The sequence below is a fragment of the Serinus canaria genome, chromosome 10 (genome assembly GCF_022539315.1).
Source record: "Serinus canaria isolate serCan28SL12 chromosome 10, serCan2020, whole genome shotgun sequence".
NCBI classification, from domain to species: domain Eukaryota; kingdom Metazoa; phylum Chordata; class Aves; order Passeriformes; family Fringillidae; genus Serinus; species Serinus canaria.
In genome coordinates, this window is record NC_066324.1 from 17,359,978 (window position 1) to 17,380,927 (window position 20,950).

General features: G+C 48.9%; 1 protein-coding gene across 2 annotated transcripts in view; it reads left to right on the forward strand.

Annotated features, from left to right (window-relative positions):
- The window catches only part of CSNK1G1 (casein kinase 1 gamma 1), a 95,995-nt gene that overhangs the window by 69,068 nt on the left and 5,977 nt on the right, over nucleotides 1-20,950 (forward strand). For both annotated transcript variants that reach the window (XM_030228376.2, XM_009089794.4), the window contains exons 7-13: nucleotides 4,041-4,275; nucleotides 6,479-6,564; nucleotides 8,571-8,655; nucleotides 10,232-10,380; nucleotides 11,939-12,043; nucleotides 15,669-15,776; nucleotides 18,689-18,795. In XM_030228376.2, the coding sequence (XP_030084236.1) occupies nucleotides 4,041-4,275; nucleotides 6,479-6,564; nucleotides 8,571-8,655; nucleotides 10,232-10,380; nucleotides 11,939-12,043; nucleotides 15,669-15,776; nucleotides 18,689-18,795 (875 nt within the window). The remainder of the gene's footprint in view (nucleotides 1-4,040; nucleotides 4,276-6,478; nucleotides 6,565-8,570; nucleotides 8,656-10,231; nucleotides 10,381-11,938; nucleotides 12,044-15,668; nucleotides 15,777-18,688; nucleotides 18,796-20,950) is intronic.

Below are 20,950 nucleotides of genomic sequence, written 5' to 3' on the forward strand. Positions count from 1 at the left end.
CCTGTTGGTCTTGTGGCCAGGCTGCAGCTCACCAGGGCACTGGTGCCAGGTGGAAAACTCAGGCTGAGGCTGATGCAGGGGGACAGCAAAAGCAGTTGGAAATGGAGGAGCTGATGTTCTCTCTCAGGTGCTCCTCTGGCCATGGGGAGATGCTGTAGGGCCTTCTCAGTCTCCTCAGGGAAGTTACATGAGTTGACACCCTGGAGTGTGCACATCTAAGGGGACAGATCAGACATGCTCAGGTGTGCCCCATCACCTGGCCCTGGGAGAAGTGTTTTCCAAAGGGGCTGGCACTTACTGCTCAAATGAAATGAAAACACTCTGCTCTAGCCACAAGGCTTCAGGGAAGATTGTCTTCCTCCCACACGAAATGATTGCAGTCACTGTGTCACACTCCTGTGTGAGACACATCAGAGAGGAAAGCTGGACTCTCAAACTCCTTGGGCTCACATCCATAAATTGCATTTCATTCCTGCTTCTGACTGGGCAAGTCTGCTTAAGCTGCTGTAATTCTAACCATGGGCATTTGTCCCCTGATCTTTCTCCTCATACTTAGGATGATCCCCCTGTCTGTAGGAGCATCCAGTCCCATGGTCAGTTTTTAACCAGAGGCATCCTGGAAAGATATTTTTTAATATGTATTTTGCTTGGCTGGTGTGAATGAGCTTGACAGGTTGCAGCATCTCAGGGCTGGGGTGGATCCTTTCCAGATGTTAGAAAAGAGGAGTCTCTCTAGGAAAACCAAGGACAATGTCTCTTAAGAAGTGCCACGTGGGATTGCAGGAGAATTCAAACATAGTTTTACATCAGGAAGGCTCTCCTGGCTGAGGGCAAGAGAGACTGGATGACTGAGTCTTCAAGGAAGGCAGCCTGTTTGGGAATTGTTCACTCTAACTGCTTCCTCCATATTCCACATGCAGCTGAAGACATCCAGTAGATCAGATCCAGTGGGTGAAGCTCCTGAACAAAGCCAAGCTTGGCAATTAAAATGTGGTCACTGTGTCAGTCCCCACAGCCCATAAATCAGGGGAGAATGTTTTCTTATTCAGGCTTCTGTTTTGGCCAGGCCCAGCCTGCACAAAGCTCACTGACAGCTTACAACAAGCTCTGTTGTGCCACCAGGCACTGGAAAAATACTCTGGATGTCATCTGGACCAAGTTGTGGCAGGATGTTTTTCTACCAGTGACCATCAGAATTGCCTTTGAACAAGATTAATTTCATTCTCTGCTGATCTGATCTATATTTAAGCAGGTGATGTGTGGAAGAAGGGCTCAAATTTATCAGGAAGGTCTAGAGATGGAAGTGCTGTCAAGATCAGTCCCTTAAGAGTTACCTTTCTGGGATAGGAGGGTTTGTTACACTTGCTGCCTTGGCAGGAGGAAGGCACAGGAAAGCACGGGTTTCTTTGGCACCTGTTAAATGTCACAATATCCTCTCATTTCTCCAGCACAGCACAGGGGTCCTGCTGTGTGCCAAGGGATTCTCCCCCCTCCTTAAGGTTTCTCTGACAGCTGAAATGGAAATTTATGGCTCCAAGGATGGACTCAGGTGGCCGTGGCCATGGAAATCCCTCTGTAATTCACAGTCTTCCATCTACCCCAGTGCTCCCCTGCTTGCTGTTTTCCCAGTGTTACAGCAATTCCAAGTTAGTCCCAGTTCCTCGAGTGCTTTCTCTGCCCCTAAAATAATTAATTCAGAGTGGTTTCAGCCTGTAGCTCAAACCCAAAGGAGTGGGCACTGCACCTGTGCATCCAGCACATTTCTGGAGTGGGAGCTCCACCTCCCCTCTTCCTCAGCCAGGGCTGGTGCCGAGGTTGTGCCCCAGCACTGCTGCTCTTGTGTGCTCAGGCAGAGTCTGCAAGGGAGATGCAGCCCAGACACTCCACATCACAGCAGCCACCAGCAGGGAGAGTGCCTTGTCAGGGTGAATAAAGCATGGAGCTACTCCAAGAAACATCTTTTTGACTCTGGGAGTGTCTTTCAGCTGCCATGGCTGAGCAGAGCTCTCCAGCATGAAGAGTCCAGGCAGGTGGAAGTAAAGAAGGAATATGAAAGACCCCACAGCAGCTGTGTGTGTGTGTGGTGGAAGCAGAAAAGGCAGGTGGGAGGAAAAAAGGCAGGAAAATAAGTAGCCTTGATTGCTGCTGGAGCATAATGGCTCACCTGACACCTCAGCTGTCCAGGTTGTTGTCCTGCCTGCTGCAACTTGTGGAGAGTTTTTAAAGGAGAAAAAAATGGGCCCTTTTCAGGCTCTGTAATTGCTGTTGGGATTTCAACAACTGAGCTGCTTTGGTAGCAGGAACAAATCAAATGAGCCAGTCAGGCTCCACTTGGAAGCTTGTTATGTGTGGAGAGGCGAGGAAACTCTTTGTTCCACTTTCAAGGGTTGCATCTTCATTTGAATTGCCTCCCAACGTGGCTTTTTGTCTCACGACCTGCTGCTGTGTCCTGTAGGTGATTCAAAGTGTGAAGAATGAGTGAAGAGCATCTGCTCTGCTCTGCACCAGCCTGTAATTGATTGGAAATAATGGCTGTTAGCCGTGAAACCCATTTTCTCTGCACAGTGGAATCAATCACTGCGTGGAGGGGAGGGAGTGGCAGCACGTGCTGTTCCCTTCTTTGAAGAGTCTTGGAGCAAATTCTGGTTTTTTAAGCCTGATTCACCTGCAGCAAATTTTTTCCTGTCTGCTTTCCTCCCTGTACAGCTGTTTATTTTATAAGGAGGGCTGCCCCCTCCTGCCTGCTCCTTCTTTCCAAGAGGTAGAAATGCAGCAGATTTTTCTTTAAAATGGTGCATGGTAAGGGCCTGGCAGTGTGATGGAGGATCACATGCATGTGGACTTTTAAACCAGGTGTGGGTCCAAGATCTGTAAATAAGAAGAGTGGTCTGGGTTTGTCAGCTGGGAATGTGTCTGGATTCAGTGAGAAATGAGGGAGCAGTCAGGGTCTGCAGGGTGAGCAGGGGGTTGGAAGGGCTGGTGGGTTTCTGCTGCTTGGCTGGGGGAGAGCTGGCTCCGTGAGCCAGAGACTCCATCCTGCAGAGCTTTCCCAGCAGGATCCACCCAGTGGGGGTGAGCAGCTGGTGGCCATCACCCTGGATGTCCCTGTGCTGTCCCTCACAGTGGTGTGGCAGTGACCTCTGGGGACTGAGGCTCGTTAGTGCAAAACTGGGAGTTGGTGGAACTTTGCAGAGCTTTCATAGCATTGCCAGCCCACAAATATCTGGGTCAATCCCAGTAGCCTTTCCAAAGAAGCACCTTCTTTAAGCCACTGTGCTCTTTGGCATGCAGGGCAGCTGTGACCAGGACAGCCATAAATGGGGGCTCTTGTGTGTTCATTTGAAACATATAAAGGCAATTAAAGGTACTACATGAAATGAAATTGAGAATTATTTTCTGTTGGAATCATCTCCTAAATTCAGGACCCAAATGAGAACTGCTGGACAATACACCTGCAATATGTTTGTTTTCAAAAGCAATTTTAATGATGATCTTCTGAATAAAGGTGGGTTGTTAGAAGCACTGTGTCATCTCAGAAGTGGAGTTCCTGCCCTTCCACCTTCCCAGTCAAACTTCCAGAAAAACACTAGTCAAAAGCTGAAAAATATTCCAGCTATTCCTAGTTGACAGCAATGAGATTAATTATTATTTTAGTCAGCTTTGAAGATCGTAAAGCTTCTGCCTGCCCAAAAATCCCCCTCCACGAAGAATCTGGCATGTCTAAGACAACATATGGGTCGAGGGAGGAAGGTGGTAAGACACAGAGCAACAGGGGAAGGAGGTGGGCAAGGGAAGAGCTCTTGGTAACCGGTTTAGTATGTTTAAAATCAATACAAAAAGGCTGCTGCAGCTCCCCGTGGCATCCTGCCAAGAGCTGCATCCCAGTGGTAACGCCTCAGAAACAGCCTTTGCCATTTCCGTGGGAATAAAGCAGGGAGCACAGCATGATAGCCTTAGAAAGGAGGGGATGACACATTCCTCTTCCAGCTCTGTGGGAGCCAGAGCTCTGCTCACAAGTAGCATTTCCCTCCTTTTTGCAGATCTCTCGGATGGAGTACGTGCATTCCAAGAACCTCATCTACCGCGACGTCAAGCCGGAGAATTTCCTCATCGGCCGGCAGGGCAACAAGAAGGAGCACGTCATCCACATCATAGACTTTGGATTGGCCAAGGAGTACATTGACCCTGAAACCAAAAAACACATTCCCTACAGGGAGCACAAGAGCCTAACTGGAACAGCGAGATACATGTCCATCAACACACACCTTGGCAAAGGTTTGTCTGCACGGGGGTGCTGACAGAGTGTCCTGCAGGCTGGAGAGCTCTCTGAGGTCACTGAGCCCAACAATTGACCAGCACTGCAGTGTTCACCTCTAAACCATGTCCCCAAGTGCCACATTGACATGTCTTTTGAGCACTTCCCAGCGTGGTGACTCCACCACTGCCCTGGGCAGCCTGTTCAATCCTTGACAGCCCTTTCAGCAAATTATTTTCTCTAATATCCAACCTAAACCCTCCCTGGTGTTGCTTGAGGCTGTTTTCTCTTGTCCTTTGTTCCTCTGTCCTTTGTTCCCTGGGAGCAGAGCCCAGCCCCACCCCCTGACTTCCCTCTCCTGTCAGGGAGTTGTGCAGAGCCAGAAAGTCCCCCCTGAGCCTCCTTTTCTCCAGGCTGAGCCTCCCCAGTACCTTCAGCTGCTCCTGCTGCTGTAGCTCCTTCCCTAGCTCCAGTCCCTTCTCTGGACACATTCCAGCTTGCCATTTGAATCCTGCAGACCTCCCTTAGCATCTTGGCTGAGCTCTCTTGTGCCCCTGAAGCTGTTTGTGAACCTCCCAATGCCGTTTACAGTTGTGTGGCTTTTTTTTTTCCCCCTCCCTCCTTTTGAGGAATTGAGCCAGCTGAAATGTTGGAAGCCTCATAATTACAGTTTTTATTAGGAACTAAATAACTGGGAGCAGCCCTGCACTGATAAAAGACAAGCAGGCAGGCAGTGATTGCTGCACTGGATGATAGACAAATAGATTTTTATAGCACAGCACTGTCCCAATGCCTTCCAGTTCCAGGTGTTAGAGTTGGATGTTCCCTGACCTAGTAATTGGATGGAGAAAATGAATGATTTAAATAACTTTAAACCTGGCTTTCATCTCCTCTCCTCCCTGCTTTCTTTCCTACCAGAAGATTACATTTCTGTGGCTGAAAGGCAAAAAATAACTTATTAAATGTTTATATTCTCTTAAATCCATACAAGCAGTGAGATAATGGAATATTTTCCAGGAGGCCTCCTAGCATGTTGGCTCCCACTTGGAGAGCTCACTGTCTTTGGGGAGTAAGGAGGGATGAGCCTGGTTTCTAATTTTGGAAGGTGAGGAGTCAGGCAGGGATGGAGGAATGGGAGGGTGCAGTGGGAGCAGGCTGGGAATTTGCTGGTGCAGAGGAAGGGTCCAAATCAGTTCTGGGGGAGTATTTGAGGGGGCTGTCCCTGCCCAGAGGGGTTGTGAGGAGCTGATGCTTCGCTGGTGAGACCAGCCCAGGTGGAATCAATCCTTTCACATTTCAAACTCAGGAGTCTGCAGTTTTTCTGAGAGACAAGTGCACTCAGCCATCTTCCTGGAAGTCCACTAAATTTCCCAGGGCATCCTCCTTTTTTCCCCTTTTTATCAGGATAACTGCAGGAACTGTTTCAGTTCTCTTCTCCTGAGTGTTCCCACTCCCAGCATCTCCTGCAGGCTGAGTGGCTGCAGGGCTGGATCTGCTCTGGATCATGGATCATGCTGTTTGGAGCAGGTGGGGTTCAGTGGAGGGGAGGGTGCACCAAATGAGTCCACGAGCTCAGTGAACCCAAGAGCGCAGCTCAGCCCAGCCCAGTGCTGCCTCCACATATGTTGTTCTCTTCTATCCTCCCCTGGGGTTTTGGATACATTTTGCCTGCTTGTTTTAGGATATTTTTCCTTTGGCTCCGTGCCCATTTCCCCCCCCTTCACTTATAATTACAACATCTGCATGTGGCAGCAGCAGCAGCAAGTGTTCCATGGCACTGGAAGGAGCTATTTTTGATCTGCTCTGATGAGCTGCAGAGGAAATTGGGAAAGGGCTGGCACTGTGCAAGGGTAGATCCCTGCAGCTGGTTGTGAGTATCCCATTCCAATTTAGTCCAGAGGAAATGATCCAGCACCACATGGCACCATTGACACTGGCAGGTCAGAGAAGAATTGAGGCACTGCTTTATCCCTCTGCAATTAAGAGTTGTCCATTCTGCCTCAGGCTGGGTTGTGCAGTTCCCATGTTACCTCATGGCTTCTGGCTGATTTTACACATTTTCTGGCTTTCTGAAACAGCTTCTGGTTTTGCACAAGATCTGAGCTGCAGACAGTGAGTGAATGTCCCTGTGGTACTGTATCTCAAGTACAGGTGTGGCTGCTGCTGAGATCTCAGAGCCATTTCTGCTTCTGCAGCAATAATTTGTCATCTCTTCTCTTTCAGAGCAAAGTCGTCGAGATGACTTAGAAGCCCTTGGCCATATGTTCATGTATTTCCTCCGAGGCAGCCTGCCGTGGCAAGGATTGAAGGTAGGTTCAAGCTTTAGGTTTTGTCCTTTAAAACTTTGGCTAGTCTCTACCCAAAGGAGAATCCACTGGGGAAACATGGTCAAAATCCAGGCAGAAATGCTGTCCTCTCCTTTGTGTCCTTGCAGCCTGACACCGAGGCATTAAGTTTAGCTGCAGGGAAGATTTTAAGGTAGAAATACTTTACCTGGCACTTCAAATTGCCCAGTTGGTACAATTTTGGAGAGAAGGTGGAACAGAGAGACAGGGACAGCAATGAGAGAGCTGTGACTGGAAGCTGCCTTGAACTGGAGCGTGACTGGGACACGGTGATTGTTTATGAAATTCCACTTACGGCAACACAATCCCCCAGCTGCATCTGTGATCCCTGTTTATAATGGAGCAGTTTGATGGCTTCAGATGCACAGATGGACTTCAGCTTGAAAAACTGGTTTTCTGGCACAAGTATTGGACTTGGCCTCCCTCCAGAGACACTGGACACTCAGTGCTGGGGAGTTTATGAGATGCTGTGTACAATGTGGAGAGCTGCAAGAAATTGAGTTGCCGACTGCTGCCAACATCCATCAGCTGAGCTAACAAGGAGTAAGTCATTTGCTGGCTCCAGAGCTGTTGGAAGGCTGCATTTTCACTTCTCCATCACCTCCCTGATGATTAAACTACTGTGTTCAGCTTTGGCATTGAAGGGAGTGAAGGGACTGATCAAGTTAGGCTCATCAGGAAAGACAGGAGCTCCTGTTGGGAAAAGCAGCCAAGCTTTTGGGTTCAGGAGCTGCTTGGCAGAGCTCTGCATTGGTCAGTGGGTATAGATCCAGTTGGGTTGATAGAACTTTTTCAGCTGTTTTTTACCACCTATCCAGAGTTAGTCTCAGCTCAGCCTCATCAGGCACATGCCTGAAATGTTGGCAAGAGCTCATAAAAGCAAAAAAGGGTTTTTCAAGCATGAAAGGGATTGTGAAAGAAATCAGAGTCTCTCTGATTTTGTGTCCACGCCTCTCTGTAAGTGTGTTATTCTAGTATATATTTTCTTTCTGGCTTAGTTGAACTCATCTGCTTTAAATTAATCCTGTAAATTATTCTAAAATAATTCCAAGTTTATACAAGGTTCACAAAAGATCCTCAGTTCAGTGTTAAACTTGATAAGAATTAAGTTGACTCCCTTTTGAGGTCTGGGGCAAACACAGACTCTCCAGCAGGATTTAGAATGTGGCATCTTTGCCCTTCTAGGTCTCCTCAGCTTAGACTTTTGGTCTGTACTGTCAGGGCTGCATCTGCAGAGCATGTCTGCAGTGCTAATTATGCTGCTGCCAGGTCTAACTGACATATTTTGAAATGGAGGCAAGAAACCCCACTTTTAGGGTGCCAACTGGAGCAGAGTTCTCTGCCTGGGGTTGATTTAGGTGGGAAATCCAACTGCAAATGGTTTTATTTTCTTGTTGACCAGATATTAACCCAGTGCTGAGTGATGGATGCTTTGGGGGTGAAAGGAAAGGCTGTGTGGGAGCAGCCTGGGATTTGGGAGAAGTGTGACTGATCTAGAGTCATATTCAATGTGGTAACATCCTGTTGCACAGAAGAAAACCCAAATTGCTGTGCCATGGGTCTGTGAATTTCACCCAAATTGCTGTGAATCTGCTGTGCAACCTCTGTGCAGTTGTTTGTGAACAGCTCGATGGCCCTAAGCCTGGGGAGGTCCAGATGTGCCATCACAGTTCATGCTCCTTTATTTCCTTCTCCCTGCACAGTCCTCAGGAGTGGGCTGTGAGAAATGAGCCTTGTAAGACACTAATGAGGGTCCTGCCTCTCATGAATGAAGATGTTTTGAACATCCTTGGATGTTCTCTCCTGTGAAATATTCCTACTGCTGTAGTCCAGGATGCAGTTCAGTTACAAGTAGCATCTCCTGATGTCACCCAGAATGGGCATTAAATGCCTTGTTTTTCTTCCCACACAGCATGTCCTTTCTCACATGGTTGAACTCTTCACAACTGTTTTGTCTTTGTGCGCTGCAGGCTGACACCTTAAAAGAGAGATATCAGAAGATTGGGGACACAAAGAGAAACACTCCAGTTGAAGTTCTCTGTGAGAACTTCCCAGGTAAAGCCCTGATGGGATCATGTGAGTGCAGCTGGAGGTGGTCATACCTTGTTGAATAGGATGGGCCTGCACTCCTCTCTCAGAAAGTATTGGATGGTGTGTATCCATCATGCTGGCAAACAACTGAAGCTGCTGCTATAAATTAGCAGGGCCTGAGGTCTTAAAATGAGCAAAACTCTTCTCATCAAGGAGGCTGGACAGTGCTCAAGGGCCTTGTATGCCTGTTTTACTTCTTGGCTTACTTCCAAAAGAGCTCCTCGTTATTTTCCCCCTCCCAAATGACTGTGCTGGAACTACTGAGTTAATTCTTTTCCAGATTGAAGGTTTTACAGGTGTTGCAGGTGTAGGTGGCCGGCCTGGGAGATGGGATGGTGTGTCTGTCCATGAATTCCACCTTCTGGGAGCAGTTTTAAGGAGAGTGTTCCTAAAGTGTGCCTCTAGCCAAGCCCAACACCTGATCTCCAGTTTAACAGACCTTGGAGCTGGGAGGGCAGGGTACAGAGTTAGTGCCTTCCCCAGGGTCCCCTGGCCACAGAATGGGCTTGGGAGGTTTTCTGGAGTGTTTCTGAAGTCCTGACACCAGGGAGAGCACCCACAATTAATCCCATTCCTGTAGGAGCTGTTGTGCCACACGTCTTTGCCAGCATGAGGAGCAGCAAGCCTGGAATGGGATCATTGTTCACTCAAGTTACTGTAATTCCCCAGATATCTCATTCCAAAATCTACCTGGTTCCAAGCTTCAGGTTGGCTGTTTTCATCTTTTTGCCAGTACTCCTCCTCACAGCTCTTTCAGGTCTGAGCTGATAGGAGATGAAAGAACTGAGTTCTGTCCCTTCCTTGCCTGAAACTGGTTGTTCTCCATCTTCTGGAGGTACTTAAAAGAGAGGATTCTTTCTTCTGTTTTTCCTCCCTCTTTTACCTCGTGGAAGCCACAAGCCACAGACAGAGTTAAGTATCAATAAGCAGTTCTATTCTTGGTTTTGTCAGCTGAAGTCAAAGCCATGAGCCAAGAGAGAGCTGGGAAAAGGCAGGACAGGAGCTCCTAGGACTCGATATTCTGTGCATGCAAAGTGCGACCCAGATGCAGGAAAGCAATTAATTATCTTAACACCAAACCCTGGTCTGTAAATTAACCCTCTTCAGGTAAATTAACCTTGAAGCCTCCCCCTCTAGTCTAGTTTTGAATATTCAGGTGCTGCCAATATCATGATGGGACGCTTTCTACTATTCCAGGTTGCTCCAAGCCCCATCCAGCCTGGCCTTGGACACTTCCAGGGATGGGGCAGCTTCTCTGGTCAAAAGCATTCTAAATACCTTTGAGCAGGTTCTCAGGTTCAGTGAGCTTATTTCTCACTCTGTTTATTTTTATACAACTGTATAGAATAAATCAAGGTGTGGAAGTCAGATTTGAGCAGAGGTAGGACATCCATCTTCTCTTGAATTGTTTTCTGCTGAGGACTCTTGCTAAAAACCAGGAGAAAAGCCAGAGGTAGCACTGGCAGCCCAGACACTGGTTTCTAAGAGCTCATTTGGAAGATTGAGGATAAAACCTGCTGCTTTTTGCCTTTTCTGACAGAGGAGATGGCCACGTACCTCCGCTACGTGCGGCGATTAGACTTCTTTGAGAGACCAGACTACGATTACCTACGGACCATCTTCACGGAGCTGTTTGAGAAGAAAGGCTACACCTTCGACTACGCCTATGACTGGGTCGGCAGGCCAATCGTGAGTTGTCCCTGCCAAATCCCAGGCCTTGCCTTCCAGGGGCTGCTTCCCCAGCATGGCCTTTTTGTTCCCAATAATCCCAATCAATGCCAGTGAGTTTAGGATCGAATCTTTCAAGTCTCAACACAGAGAGATGTCCTGACGTTGTGTTCAGGGGGTTTTCCTGAGGGACAGAGGCCCCAGCCTCCTCTCTGGACATTCAAGCCTCATTTTCCCATTTGTGACCATGATCATGATGAGACTGAATTCCCTCTAGTGTAGCACGGGATTGGAGACCAGTATCTAAAATCCATCCTAAAGCAAGAGAATCACAGAAACCCCCTATAATGGTTCTGTTCCCATTGAAAAGGTACAGGAGACTGAGGCAGGCTTCTGATGGATGTTCAGTGGATAGAATCCCAGAATGGGTTGGGTTGGAAGGGATCATTAAGGCCACTTTGTTCCAACCCCCTGCCATGGGCAGGGACACATTCCACTATCCCAGGTTGCTCCAAGCCCCTTCCAACCTGGCCTTGGACACTTCCAGGGGTGGGGCAGCCACAATTTGTCTGGGCAACCTTGCCAGAGCCTCACCACCCTGACAGGGGGGAATTTCTTCCCAAATATCTAATCTAAACTTGCTCTCCTGAACTCAGAATATTTTGGAGGACACTCAGAGGCTGAACCAGCTCTGTACAGTACATGGCAAGGAAATGTGGGAGAAACCAACCTCCATTTAGCAGTTCCATGACTCCATGTATGCCATCACCCTGATCTCATTGCATGACTTTTACCATCAAAACCCAGTTAAACTCAGGAAGACCTTGGCCAAAGGATGTGTCATGGGGAAATACGGTAGAAGAATCTAAAGCTCTTTGTTTTGGGTCATTCTGCTCACAACCCACCCCAAAGAGCAGCAATGACATCTGTAAATGAATTGTCATTGGTGCCAGATCAAATGGCATCAGTGCTAAACTTGGTACCACTGCTGGTGCTTTAGTGTCCCAACTATATTTAGCATTTCCCATGCTTTCTGTGCTCAACAGAGTTCCTAAGAAATGATTCCCTTTGTGAATCAAGATTTTCTCTTCATTTTTCTTTAATTACAAAGGCAGTTGATAAAGAGCACCTTGTAAGACAAGTGTGCTATTGCTGACAACCACGGTGGTTGCCATGGAGATCTCGATGTTGGGAGCAGGGATTATGACTTTGGTGAGAAGAGAGCAGATGAAGCTTTAATTTTAACACGTCCTGTTTCTATGCAAGCGTGATTTTTACAAGTGGTGAGACAATGGGATGAGGAAAACAAGTCTGTATATTTTCAGTTGTAATAATTCTGTGTGAGACACACTAGGTGTGATCTGACATGGAGACAGGCACCTAACTGTATCTTCTTAATTAATTTTTACACAAGACATTCAGTGCCATGTCTGTAAATCACAGGGATTTTATAGCCCTGGCTATAATTCTCCTTGGCTCCTGTGGGCAGTGTTTTGATGTTTTTCTTCTTCCTACTGGCTTGACAAGGTGGATTTGTGCATGTGAGAGTCTTAGCCCTAACCAACACCTTATTTTCCAGCCTACTCCCGTGGGATCTGTCCATGTGGATTCTGGGACCTCTGCAGTGACAAGAGACAGCCACATCCACCGGGACCGACCATCCCAACAGGCCCTTCGCAATCAGGTGCATGGCTTGGCTCCCCTCCCAATTCCTCTGGCCCTGGACAAGCAGAAGCCACATGGCAGTATAGATGGCTGGGGCTGATTCTTGGTCATAGCAAGGACAAATCCTGCTTAACTTAGAGATGGTGATTTGAGGAGAATTTTGTCAAAGCAACAAGCTGTTGAAATAAGGTATCGTGAGCTAAACCAGAGTCCTGTTTGGAATGGGGTTATTTTTCTGTAGTTTGAGGGTAAGTAGGTTAAAGTCTATCATCCAGCATGGTTAGACTCCCTGAGTACCACATTTTTGAGGTGCTTTTAATCACAGCACATGGACTGTGGAGCAGACTGAGAGTTGTGCTGATAGCAGCCTGTTCCCAGGTGTCCTCTGCCCACAGAGCTTGTGGCTGTGACAGGGATGTGTGTCCCAAGAACATCCATATGTCCTTCTTGGAGTGTCCAGTTCACAGTGTGAGTGTTGCAGAGCACAAAGGACAGGCAGGGCAGAACCCTCAGGAAGGCATCACAGTCTGGACGAACTGCCACGGGGAAATGGAATTTCCCATTTTTTCCTTTCTCCTTGTTTTGTTGGTGTTGAGAGTTTGGGTTTGCTGTGTTAACAGAAATCTCAGACTTGCAGTAGATCTCCCAGCTGGAGCTGTTGCTGTTCTTATTCCCAGAGAGTGGTTCCAGGCTTATTCTGCTCCCCCAGCCTCCAGGTTCTGCTCAGTTCCTCGAGCTGGGGTTTGTGGGTACAGAACCAAGCCTGGGGTGTAACAGCCTGTCTGGGCCCTTCCTTCTGGGCTCTGAAGGCTCACACAGCTAACACAGGGCAGGATACATCCCATTCCATCAGCTACAGTCAGGATAACCCCTCCTTGGGCAGTGTTGCTGTAGGAAGCCGGGTTGTTTGCAGCATTTATACATGGTAATGAGTGTGGGCTGGTGTGTGAGCCCTGAAACAGTCACCTGCTTTAATAAATACCCTGATGGATGCAGTAACCCCCTGGTTTTGGGGGGATTGTTCAGCCAGTCTCCTATTGTCCACCTTAACCACAGACCTTCACATTGTGTGTGTGTGAGAGATCGTGTTTCCTTGACAGCACAGTGACACCTGGCTTCGTTTTCAGGCATTTAGTTCACAAAGGCACAAAGAAATTCCAAAATATGCAGGCAGCCTGCAGGCCTTGTTCTTCTGATCTGCACAGATACTCCAGTTCTGGATTGCACAGCAGAATTTTGTCACATTTTCACCTAAACATTACTTAGGGTGATGAATTGTTTAATATGACATGGAGGAAATCAGGTTCTTCTCACCAAAACACAAACAATTCTCTTCTGAGGGATGTTCCCTCTAAGTCTTCAGCAAAGCATTTCTCTAAAGGCAAAAAGCAAAAAAAAAAATTAATGTCTTGAGAAGTGAATTGGAGGCATGGGGTTTGGGTCTCCAGATTTAACAGCCTAATTTTTGTTCTTGGGTCTAATAATGCAGATTCTCTCTTGCAATATTTGACTCCTAGTAAAGAGCTAATGTGGAATCTTCTCTTTGTAGCCTTTTCCTCTGGAAAGTGAAGGGTTTTAATCAAAGATTAGTGAGCTCTTCCTCCTCTGTCTTTAGTCTTGCCATGTGATTTGGAGAGGTTTCTGGAAGTTTTCCCTGGGTCTGGCACTGACACTGCTCACAACCTGGGTTTATTCACTGGAGCCTCTTGTTTCCTGGCCAGATCCATGGTGGCTCATTCAGCTGAGGCCTGAGGCCAACACAGAACTGTTTGTCCCACACTTCCCAGACCTGGGAAGCATTCTTCCCACTGGTCAGTTGGGTTCAGGTGTGCTGAAATCCTCCTAGGTCACATCCTGAGCACTGGATGTGTTGTCATCAAAGCTGGGTGACTGTCTTGGTTTGAAGGACAGGTGTCTGCCAAGGAAGGTGGGAACCTCCCTTGGAATGGAAAAAATATGACCCCCTTCCCTCCCAATTATTGTAACTCTGAAATGAAAGGACTTTCAGGCAGAGATTGGGACGGGATGGACAGTTCTTTAGCAGTGTGTGTGTAACAGGGCCCACAGACCCCAGCTCTGGCACTGACCCCAATCCCGGCCCCAAACCCAGTGCAATCCCGGCCCCAAACCCGGCACCAATCCCGGCCCAATCCCAGTCCCAATCCCAGCCCCGGCCGCTCCCGCCCGCTGCGCTTTCCCCTCGCTGCAGTTCCGGGCACGGCCACCAGGGGCGCTGCTGGCTGCAGGCCGGGCAGGGGGTGCAGGGATTCCCCGTGCCTGCAGGGGGCGCTGTGGCGCGGCTGCCGCTCCCTCACGCGGTGATGGCGGGCGGGCCGATGGAGGTTCAGGGCTGCAGCAGGAACCTCGGAGCGGCTGGCATGGCTGGGACAAACAGATCCCAGAGTAGTAAATGAAATGTATCAGAAACTCTGCAGCTGTAGCAGCAGCTGTGGGGTGTCCCGGTAGGCGGGGCTGGGCAGTGACATCTCGGCTCCTGAACACGGCCATGAGAGGATCCCTTGGAGCCTGGGGGCTCACGGTCCCGGTTTTTCCCCTGAGGCACCCAAGTAGATTGTCCTTTCCAGTTTGATCGGATGTTAATAAGGTCCCAGTCCTACAAACAAAGGCTCTCCCCCAGTAAGGAAGAAGCAGTACAGGGCTGGGCTCCAGCAGTGGCAGTGAATTCTCCCCACAGTAAGCAACAGCTCAACCCTTCTCCCCCGATGCTGACAGCGAGAGGGGAGCTGCACCCAGCCCTTTCCCTCAGCCTAAAAACTCTGGTAACTCTGCCCTTCCCAAGAGAAACCCCTCAGGTGAGAGAGTAGCCAGCTGCACACTTTCCCCTCCTCCTCCTCCCAGCCACATCTCTTGTTCTCTTAAGTATCTTAGCAACAGATGGAATGACATTCCCTGAGAGAAAGATACAAAAGGAAAAACCCTAATCTCCAACAGTGACCTACCTGTGCTTCACCTGCAAGTGCAGAGTGATTCTTCTAAGAAAATAAATGAAGTTCTAATAATTTAAATCACCTGGTGTTCTTCTTTTGGGGGCAAAGAGGAAACTTGTTAGCCAAAGCATCTTATCTGCTTTTCTGCAGAAACCCAAAAAGCCCCCAACCCTCTCTCCAGTCAAGCAGGTGTGGGTGTTTCCTTCTGCACTGCACAGGTGAATCAGCATGTGGAACTGCCTTTGGGTGAACTTAAATGTTTGGCTTTGGTTTATGTTGCAGATTTTAGTTTAAAAATATGTATTTGAGGGAGGTTGAGCTTTGTGAATCCCATCTTGCTGGCGTGCCAAGTGCTCTGGTGTGTGTGGCCTGACAGACACAGTTGAATACTGTCAGTGTAATTGTGGCTGTGCTGAAATACATGGAAGTGAAGCTGTTGTAAAGAAATTATTTCCAGAATAGATCTTTCCTTCATTCTGCAGCTAAAGGAGATTAAATCCACTCCCACAGTGGATCACTGCAGCCACCATGGAAGTAAATGATGAGGTGCACTTGGTAAAGGGGAATTTTAGCCCAGCTAAAAGTATCAATGCCTCACTTTCTGCAGAAAAACTAACTCACTAACCAATACACCTTTATTTCTTCTCCTCATTCACCTTTTGCCCTCCCTTCTGTTTCTTTCATGCTCCTGAGCAGGCGTCATCGGATCGCCGAGGGGAGTGGGAGATCCAGCCGAGCCGGCAGACAAATACCTCGTACTTGACATCTCATTTGGCTGCAGATCGACATGGAGGATCAGTGCAGGTACCTCCTCCTTCTGTTGTGTGCAGCCCTTGTGTTAAACCCCCTGAATTCTCCTCAAATTCCAGCAATGTTGTGGTCAGGAGAGCAGTTTCACTGGTGCCATCCCATACGTAAGCTCAAGCCATGGTTTGGGAGAGACTCAAACTGTGATGGCCAACACCATGGCTTTTACTGTTTCAACAAAAATTTTTAAGCTGTTTTGAGCCCAGATTTGTTAAACTGAAAACAAAAAGGAATGGCATTAGTAGATCTGGTCTATAAAGTACCCTCTGCCCTATGTTGGAAGTGCCCTAGGGCAATACAGGCAGCTGAAGTAGGATTTGTTGTACATAGGCCCCATTAATATTGGGAAAAGAGTTGAGCTGTTCCACAGCAGATCACCACCAGTTTGAGGGCTCAGTGGACACAAGATGGATCTCCAGAGGGTTGCACTGGAAGGAGATGAGCAGAGGATGTGCCACAGACAGTGTTGGAGCTGGCACTACCAGTGTTTTTAAATTCCTGAAAAATTCCTATTTGTGAAGCCCTACATGTCCTGATTGTCACTCAGGCTTGCTGAGGGACCTTCTGGCACTAAAGCCAGAGTGAGGTGGCTGGACAAGCTGGAGAGAAGGTGCAGGAGTCATCCAAGCAAACAAGAACTCTGCTATCACTGCCTCTTTGGCACAGCTTTGCTGTGAGAGCTGGCTCTGCTGTCAGACACAACACTCTGAATAATGGCTCTGCTGAAATGGGAATTAGTGCTTGGAGCAGGACAGAGCTGAGCCAAGGAGACAGGTAGTGCAGGATGTCCCTAAGGAAAATGCAGATTAGGTTGACATTTTTACTTATTCTTGATACTTAGTTGGGCTTAATGTGGTTTTGGCTTGATGAGCCTCGGTCTCTTTTCATTTAAAGATATTTTACTGAGTAACAGAAAAACAAAAATAAGGAGGACCTGATGAATGTGAGCTCACTCTCAGATGTGATCAGAGAGTAACCTGAAGAAGTGTTCCAGGTCAGACTGGGTGGAGTTTGGAGCAACCTGGTCTAGTGGAAGGTGTCCCTGCCCATGTCAGGGGGTTGGATTAGATGAACTGTAAAGTTTCTTTCTGACACGAACCAATCTGTGATTGTACAGCTTCAGCACTCAGTGCAAAGTAGATGTTTTTATTCATATTTTTTAATGAGTGTCCCATTCCACAATAAAAGGAGCCTACAAGCCCTACAAGTGAGTCCCCACTCCCTCCTAGGAACCCAAGGCAAAATGTCTCTCCTTGTGTCGTAGTTAGCTGCTTTTATGTGTTGAGGTTCTTCCCACAGCCTGAATTCCCTAGCCATTCTTCATGGGCAAGTGGGAAGAGGTCACTCACTGTCCCATCACGGAGGCTTTCTCTGCCCTGACTGGCTGTGAGAAGCCTCCCCAGGGACAGGGCTGCTAGCACAAAGTGTACAGCTCTTACAGGAATCTTTCATCTCATGTACAACATATGTTGAGGCATGAATAAAAATCAGATTGGTCCCTCTCAGTGAGGGGAATGTTTCCTTGTGACAGCAGGACTGAAGCAGCCCTAGGAATCGGATGGGAAGAGTTGCCAACCCGAGCAGTTTATGAGCTCCTTGTGCCCCTGTAAGCACTAAAATTCTGCTTATCTGCAGTTGAGAACAGGAAATGTGCTGTGTGTGGCTGCTAAGCTGCAGAGGCTGGAATTGTTCCTCAGCAGACGCCCCAGCTCATGCTGGACTTCGGCAGGTCAGCAGCTTCGAGTCCCCGTTCCCTTTAAGGCAGAATTTGCCACATGAAAATGAAATGGTGGCATGTTGAAAAGCAAGGAGGAAAATCAAAGCCTTTTGTAACATGGAATTTAACAAGTAGCTGAACAAAGTGTGGGAAGAGCCCTGGGAACAATGCAATTAAGTGCTAGTGCTCTGCAGATCTGCATGGGAAGCATGGGGGTCTGGAGAACCCAGGGCAGCCCAGGCATGATGAGTAAGGGAAGAGGTGAAGACCAAGGAGTTGTCACTCGAGGAGAGCTCTGAGCACCATGTGAGCCGAGTTCTAACCAGTCCTGGTAGAGCCCAAAGAGCTTGATTGGCAGAAACAGCAGCTCCTGGTGTTCAAATTGTGTGTGTGTTCAAAATTAACATAATGTGCTGACTAGGGGACATCAGCTCCAAGGGCTTCCTTCCCTTCATCCCTAGTGGTCAGATCATCTGGAGCCACCAGGAGATCTGGGTACCACCCCTACCCCCACCCCATGGGAAATGCCTCCTTTTACCTTGTAGAAAGGCTAAGAGGAGGGACAGAGTGGGGAAACCAGGTATCCTTACAGCTCTGGAGCCAAGAGCGGCTCCCAGTTTTCAAGATGCAGGAGCCTGTGCTAACATCCAGGTGAAGCATGGAAGGGTCAGCTGAACTTTTCCTCCCATGCAGGATGCTTTGGGGATTGTCATAGTAAAGAAGCAGTGATTAGTTATCCAGAAAATGAGAGACTGTGTCAGTAGCTGTGGAGTGAGGATGTAATTCCCAAAATTGGCTGTGAAAGGAATGAGATTTGAGGATTGAGGCTTCTCCCCACAGTCCTGTCAGGCAACAGGTCTGAGCTGCTCACCTGTAAAAATGTCAGGAGAAAACAATCAGCACAGTACAGCTCGTGTGTGTAGATAGGGCTGACAGTCAGTGCTCACACCAGTGCTTGCACTCCCAGAGGGGCCTCTCGATGCCAAGTCATGTGCTGGGCACAGGAATGTGAGCAGGGGAGCACACACACAGGCCTGCTGCTCTGCCTTGGCTGCTGCAGCCTGGAGACTCCATGGCACCCACAGAACTCAGCAGCCTCCTGAGAGAGTGAAAAGAGACAGGAGTAAATGGTTATTTGTCAGATTTCCCTTGCCAGGGAGCCTCGTGAACGGGGTGTTCCTTTGTGTTGCAGGTGGTGAGCTCAACCAACGGGGAGCTGAACGTGGACGACCCAACAGGAGCACACTCCAACGCACCCATCACAGCGCAGGCAGAGGTGGAGGTGGTGGAGGAAGCTAAGTACGTTTGCTTTACAACAGGCTTTCCACTGGTTGGTCATTATCCTTCTCCTGGGAAGCGAGTGGGGACATTTCTCTGTGGCAAAGTCCTCAGTGCTCGTGTCCCATGCCCTTTTCCTTGCGTATTGCTGCTTTTGTGCATGGTGCCTTCAGTGCTGCTGCTGCTGCTGCTTCTCTTTGACACTTGTCATGCCTGGAGAATATAACTCTTACTCACAGCATGTATTGCCAGATAGACATTTCAGTAGCACAGATACCAGAATACTGGGAGCTGATCTCAGGAATCCCGGTGAGCAACCCCCATTGCAGAGGGAGAACACGCTGTGCTTTTGTGCTGAGAGTGTAGGAGTAGCTTGAGCATAGCTCAGCAAAGAGATCATTGGTCTGAGAGTTGTCACTTCATTTCTGGCTGTGAGAGGTACGTGACAGGTATCCAGAACAGTCTGGAAGTAACTCTTGCAGGGATGGGTTGTTCTCCCTAGGGGTTCTCTTGGTCCAGCCCTGAAAAGCTGAGTGAGAGGAACCAGAAGCAGCTTGTGGAAGAGAAAGTGCTCCCTCTAAGCTGACCTCTGCTGTATCGTGTGGTCAGATGTGAGAACTGCTGTCAGAGCTGCTGCTTTGACCATTTTGGCTCCTGTCCTGTATTTGGCACCATCATGTCACCTTTTGCACCTTCTCACCACCTCTGAACTAAACCTGGACCTGTCACTGCAGGGTCACCACAGGATTCTGGCACCCCCTGAGCAAGGGGCCAGTAGGCCCAGGGCTGCTTTTGTACTGGTCAGTGCTGAGACACGGCCCAGCTGCCTGGTTATTATTTGATGGGGTGATCCTGGTGCCACTTGTCCCTCATTGTTTGCCTTAACCTTTGTGGGCACTTCTATATGAAGAGAAAAAGTGGCAGGTGTGAGGAAGAGTACATGGATGGAAAAGGTCCCTAGGTGTGTGTCATCTGTGCTGGTTGTCCTGAAGGTCTTCTGCTCTGGATTCCCCACTCCCTCGGGGATTCCCCAATCCCTCGGGAAGCCATGTGTGCGATCTTGTTCACTGGTAGGTGGCCTGGCCTTGATCCCAGCAGCCACAGACACATCTTCCCCTCCCAGCCCAAGAAGCCTCAGATTTGCTGCAGGCTCCTCATCAAGCTGGGAGAGTGGGGGAGATCTTGAGGAGCAACTTCCAGAGTGCGCAACATTCCTCTTAGATATGGGTTGTGTGGCCAGCAGAGACCACCAGCTTGTCATCATGGGCTCTGAAGGGGCTCCCCCCGGGCATGTGGCTCCTAGGATGGGGCAGATTGTCATCCTCAACAGTTCTGATCCAACAATCCAGTGCAAGGAAGAACCAGGAACATCTCCAGCCCATGCTTGTGCAGCGAGGCCAGGTCCAGCCCCCACTCTTGTGTACTAGGGAGATGTCAAGCCAGGTGGGAAGAGAAGCTGTGCCACCCAGGCCCTATCCCACAGCACATGGAGCTGTCCTGTCTCTCTCCAGCCCTTGTTTTTGTGCTCCCAGATCGGTTTTGGAAGTGCTGGGAAGCAGAGCATACACTGCTTTGCACTGACTGGTTTGGGGTCTCTTGTAATTCCCAAATCACTTCATTCTGTTTGCCACAGGGGGGGCTTTGTCTTTCCTTACATCTCTGATCACACAAGAAGGGCAAAGGACTTTGGGATTCTGCTCTGCAGAAGAAGGTGCCAGAGAGAGCTGGCAGGAGCTGGAGCTGGGCTCTGTGTTTTGAGATGCTGTGCAGTAGTGGGATGGGTTTTCCCTGGCACTCCACAGGCAGAGCTGTGCCAATGCTTCTGGTTGGAGTGTGCTGGAGAAAAGCTCCGGATTCTGGCAGTGGGTGTTGCTGGAGGGCAGGTCCCAGGTGTAGATCCATCATCAGGCCTTCTGCTGCCAGAGCTGCAGGGAACAAGAGCTGATGGTGGCCTGGAGTCCTTCTGATCCCAGCCCCAGATAAGAGCCCGAGGGCTCTGGTGCCTCCGTGGAGAACGGGTGTTTGTCAGAGGCCTCGTGCCTGGAAGAGGTGGCGAGGGCAGAGTGGTGTGAGTGCTGGGGCGGGCGGCGGGCAGGCCTGGTGTGTGTCTGCCGCTCTGCACTGCATGTTTGCATGGCTGCAGTGACTCGCTTCCATCCCACCTCTGTGAACTAAT